The sequence below is a fragment of the Meleagris gallopavo genome, chromosome 29, assembly GCF_000146605.3.
Source record: "Meleagris gallopavo isolate NT-WF06-2002-E0010 breed Aviagen turkey brand Nicholas breeding stock chromosome 29, Turkey_5.1, whole genome shotgun sequence".
Lineage (NCBI taxonomy): Eukaryota > Metazoa > Chordata > Aves > Galliformes > Phasianidae > Meleagris > Meleagris gallopavo.
In genome coordinates this window covers 441,982-447,214 of record NC_015039.2, presented here as the reverse complement: position 1 = coordinate 447,214, position 5,233 = coordinate 441,982, and the positions used below count along the sequence as shown (strand labels likewise).

Here is a 5,233-nt window from a genome sequence, read left to right as displayed (position 1 = left end):
GAGCACGGCCACCTACAGCACGGTGCCGCGCGTCGCCTTCTACGCCGGCCTGAAGAACCCGCACGAGGGCTACGAGATCCTCAAGTTCGATGATGTGGTCACCAACCTGGGCAACAGCTACGATGCCGCCTCGGGGAAGTTCACCTGTGTCATCCCCGGCACTTATTTCTTCACCTACCACGTCCTGATGCGCGGCGGAGACGGGACCAGCATGTGGGCTGACCTCTGCAAGAACGGGCAGGTACAGGATGGAGGGGTCCGGGGAGGTCCTCGGGGGGTCCTGTCCTTCTCCTGCCCATGGGATGCTCATCTTGTGCAGCCCCAGGATGCTCTGTCCTTCTCTTGCCCGTGGGATGTGTGCCCCCACGATGCTCCGTCCTTCCCTTAGTGGCAGTGATGTGCTCCAGGTCCTTCCCTGAGGTGCCCTGTTTTTCTCCTGCCCATGAAGTGTGCACCTCAGGATGCTCCATCCCTCCTCCAGCCGTGGCATGTGCACCCCCAGGGTGCTCCATCCTCCCAGTGCCAATGATTTGCCTAAGGTACATCCCTGAGGTCCCCCATCCTCCTCCTGCCCCTGGCATGTGCACCCCCAGGGTGCTCCATTCCTATTCCAGCCATGAGATTTGCACCCCCAGAGTGCTCTGTCCTTCTTCCAGCCATGGGATGCACACCCCACGTTGCTCTGTCCCTCCCCTGCCCGTGGGATGCGCACCCCTGAGATGCTCCATCTTACTCCCAGTGCCAGTGCTGTGCCCCAGGTACACCCCGAGGTCTCCTGTCTCCTCCTGACCGTGGGATGTGCACCCCCGGGATGCTCCATCTTTCTCCCAGTGGCAATGATGTGTCCCCATGGGTCCCCTTTTGGTCCCTCTCCTGCCCCAGCGATGTGCCCTGCTGTGCCATGGGCTGTATGTGGGCTCCCTGCCGTGTCCCCATGGAGCGTGCCAGCGGCCGTGCCCTGGGGACAACTATGCAGGGACAACGTCTGCGGTGGTTTTGGGGACACTGCGGGGCTATGCAGTGCTGAACCCACATTGAGGGCAGTGTGAGCCCAGCCCAGAACCGGGTCCACTGCTCCTCAGTCCTATTTGGGGACAGATGTCCCCATCCCCAGCTGCTGTGCACCCATGGGACATCTCCTCTGCCCAGTGACAGCCCCTGGGTGACATGTGGTGGGACCGTTGCCCCGGTGCTGAGGCTGCACCCATCCTCACCACCCGCAGCCCCCACATCTCCACCATCCCCATGGCTGAGGCTACCAGGTGATGTCGCATCCTCAGAACACAAACCCTTTGCTGGAGCTGTGGCTGTCGCACTGCAAATGTCACACTGCACCGAGAGGCTCTGAGCTCAGTGGGGTGACGCCTCCCCATGGTCTCAGCCACAGCTCTGCCCCAGCAGTTGGGTTTGGCCTTTGGCTGTTGGATTCTCCCTCCCTTCACTCACTGCCCCAGATCCGAGGCATCAGGGATGCTCAGTGCTTATCCCCGTGGTGCTGCCTCCGATCATCCCTGCGCGGTACCCACTGCACTGAACACCGCCCTGGCACCTGAATGTGGTTTTTCCTTCTTCAAGAGCCCCATGGGATTTAGGGGGATTTAGGAGCCCAGAACCCAGCTGGGAATGGGGTCACTGCCCCATCCCTTTGCCATCCACATCTCCCCATGATTTGAGCCACAGCTTTGCCCAGCGGTTGGGTTTGGCATTCAGCTGTTGGTTTCTGCCTCCCTTAGCTCACAGCCCCACATTCAGGACACTCAGGATGCTCCGTGCTTATCCCCACGGCAACAACTCTGAGACCCCCACGCGGTGCCCATTGCGCTGAGCGTCCCCCCAGCACTTGGATGGGTTTTTTTCCTTCCCAAATAACCCCACGCAGTAATTTAGGATCCCAAAACCCAGCTGGGAACGGGGTCACCGCCCATCCCTTTGCCATCCCCACGCCGTGGGCTCGTGCCGGCACTAACAGCTGCGTTTCCCGAAGCTACAAAGCTCCTGTCAAGAGTAAATAAACCCATTCGGGCGTGCGCCTGCAATACAGCTTAATCATCGTCGCGGCCGTCCTCGTCGGGCGCCGGCTTCGCAGCCGTCCCCACGCGCCGGGTGTTAATTGCCAGCACGATATCACAGCTCTAATTGGGGTTTGTGTCGCAGAAATACAGCCCAGAGTGAAGTCAGGGTGGTGGGGTTGCACTGCAGCGGCGATGCCCCAGTGTTTCCCTATGGAGAAGTGTCCATCGCAGAGCCGGCCGCGCCGCTCGACTTAATGAGAGCCAGGAGAGCTGCTCCTGGTTATTAATTAGCATTAATTATGATTATTTGTATTAGCTTGTCACTGTTTTGGTGAGCATGGGGTGACAAAATTGTGTTTGGGAGGAAGATGGATGGATGTCCTCGGTGTTGTCCCTTGAGGGGACGTGGGGACAGTGGGGGATGGTCCCCCAAGTGTGACCCCACAGAGGGTTGTGTCCATGGGGCCACACCTTGGAGAGCCCAGGTGCACCCAAAGGTGACGTGTGTGACCCTAAAGACACGGGGTGCCCTCAAAGACCGCCCCATGTCCCTCTGCACTGGGTGGGCACAGAGCTGCAGTGGTCACAGTGGCCAGGGCACTGCTGGGGGCAGCTCCCAGCCATGGGGTCAGTGGGGTTGGTGACAGCACTCCCCAGGTGCCGTGTCCCCATTTTGGGCACTTCTTCCCGCATCCCTTGGGTGCAGGGACAGCTCCCAGCCGTAGGGTCACTTTGGTTGATGTCCCCATTTTGGGCTCTCCTCCTTTCCCACGGGCAGTGCCATGGGAAAACTGAAGCACGGAGCTGCTGCGCCCCATCTCTGCATCCCCTCCGGTCCTGGGGACACGGCTGCTGGGACAACGCGGTGGCTCTGCTGCCATGGAGCCATTTATCTTCCCTAGTTAGCCAAGGGCTGGCGGGCGCGCGGTGACGAGGCGGCTCCTTAACGAGGGAAGACGGATGGCAGTCGCTGCAGCGGGGACGGGCGGTGCGCTGGGCCGTCAGTAGGTTCCAGAGTAAACAGGGGCTGATGGGTGGGATCTGTCACGGCCGTGGGCTGCCTGCAGGTTTGGGGATGCTGCTGCCTCTGCCCTGATGGCTTTCGTGGTAGCAGCACCCCGGGGGCGGCCACGGGGCTGTGGTTGTGTCCCTTCAGCTGTGGGGTTGGGGCTGCTCCCTGTGAGCCGACGGAGAGCCCATTCTTGTCAGTCCTAATTAGGAGCTGCTTCTCCCTGCTGTGCCGCTTTGCATTTCACATGGGATTTTTTACCTGCCGCCTTGTCACTGTCACTGAGATCCCGCTGCAAGGCTCTGGCTCAGATTTGATTACCCCAATAATTCCCTATCAGCTGCAGCCGCAGTGCCACTTCCCTGGGTGGCCATGAGGCCATTGGGTACGTGTGGGTTTTTACAGATGTGAGTATCCCTTCCCGCCCCACGCCTGAGCCGTAACCCCATGTTCAAGCCTATGGGTCAGCGCAATGCTCAGCAGCACCACAACGGCACCACTGTCCCCACGCCAGTGCCATCTCTTCCATCCAGGTCCCATCACCCATGGTGCGGGTCCAAAGAAGTCTGGATGAATTGGGGAATGGGTCCCCATGGGGTGGCTGGGTGTGGGGTCACGGCAGGGAAGTGGGGCCATGGGATGCAGGTGGGCTAAAGCTGTGTCCCCTGTGCAGGTGCGGGCCAGCGCCATCGCGCAGGATGCGGACCAGAACTACGACTACGCCAGCAACAGCGTCATCCTACACCTGGATGCAGGTGATGAGGTCTTCATCAAGCTGGACGGGGGCAAAGCCCACGGCGGCAACAACAACAAATACAGCACCTTCTCGGGCTTCATCATCTATTCGGACTGAGCCTGGACCCATGGCATCGCCCCATGGCATCGCCCCATGGCATCACCTCATGGCATCGCCCCATGGCATCGCTCCACACCCACCCAGCCCCACGGCATCCCCATGTGCAGCCCTATGGCCAGCCGTGGGGCCCAGGAGCTCCCTTCCCCATCACCCGCTCACCCCATTGCTGCTAATCGGGGCGGGGGGAGCAGAAGGGTGGTCCCCTGGCTGTGATCCGCTCGGTGCCCATGGGATGTGGGTCTGTATGGGGTGCCTCGTGCCAGGGTTGTGCTGGGGGCCTGCCCAGCCCCAGGTGACTCCATGGTAAAGCAGAGCTGTGACCTCTCCCTGTGTGCTGTTTTTGTCCCCACATCAGGATGTCACCATGGTTGGGGACGGCGCCTTCTGGCCTCATTGTCCCCTCTCAGCCCAGTCAAAGACACGGGGCACCGTCCCCAGGTGCTGCAGTCCAGGTGGGAGCTGCTGCCATTGTCCCCTCACTGTCCCTGCAGGGTGACAGTGGGATGGGTCCCCTTGGGGGCTCACGGTGCCCACTGTGGGGCTGGGCTGTGCAGGGCTGGGTGGTGTGGGGAAGCTGTGACATGACGTGGCCCTGCGGCAGAATGTGGCCCCACGGTGGGATGTGGCCCATGAGAGGATCTGTCTGCATGGTAGCACATGTGGCCTTTGTGCTGCAGGGGACGTCCTCAGGGTGGGAAGGAGTGTCTGCTGCCATCTCACACCTTGATTCGTGGCAATGTGGTGGAAAACCCAAAGAAGATGAGAGAGGGAATGGGTCATAAAACACATCCCTGTGATGGGACGTTGGCCCCATGTGAGAACATGGGATGCATGGCCCCATGACAGGACATGGCCCCATACAGGACATGGCCTCATGTCAGGAAGTGTCCCTGTAATGTCACACAGCCTTCATAACAGGACGTGGCCCCATGAGAGGACGTGTCCCCGTGACGGGAGGTGTCCCCCCCCGGCTGAGGTGGCCCTGTGGAAGGGCTCGGTCCTCCGGGCTTTAGAGGGTGCTCCGCCCCCAGCCCCGCCCCCAGCCCCGCGATACGGGACCACAAGTCCCGTGATGCCCCGCGCGGAGACCGAATGTCACGTGACGCGGATGAGCCAACGGGAGGTAACGGAGCGAACGGCCAATCAGAAGGGCGGGAGGGGCTGCCGGGAGATTTGAACGCGGAGGGCCGGAAGTGGCGGGTGAGTTTGGGGGGGAGGGGTGCGGGGCTGAGGGCGAACTGCTGGGAGCCGAGCGGGGTTTTGGGACCCAAGGCGGGGCTGCCGGGCACTGAAGGTCGGTGCCGGGCACTGAGGGTCGGTGTGGGGCCCAAGGCGGGGCTGCCGGGCCGCGGGGGG

General features: G+C 61.6%; 2 protein-coding genes across 2 annotated transcripts in view; both read left to right on the top strand.

Moving 5' to 3' along the window:
* The window catches only part of C1QL1 (complement C1q like 1), a 5,727-nt gene extending 1,524 nt beyond the window's left edge, over positions 1 to 4,203 (top strand). Inside the window, exons 2-3 of the mRNA XM_010724467.2 lie at positions 4 to 241; positions 3,695 to 4,203. Coding sequence (XP_010722769.1) covers positions 4 to 241; positions 3,695 to 3,874 — 418 coding nt within the window. The 3' untranslated portion in view covers positions 3,875 to 4,203. The remainder of the gene's footprint in view (positions 1 to 3; positions 242 to 3,694) is intronic.
* Positions 4,204 to 4,969: 766 nt separating this feature from the next.
* Positions 4,970 to 5,233, top strand: part of KIF18B (kinesin family member 18B) — a 7,067-nt gene continuing 6,803 nt past the window's right edge. Inside the window, exon 1 of the mRNA XM_019623329.1 lies at positions 4,970 to 5,077. Within this exon, the coding sequence (XP_019478874.1) occupies positions 4,970 to 5,077 (108 nt within the window). The remainder of the gene's footprint in view (positions 5,078 to 5,233) is intronic.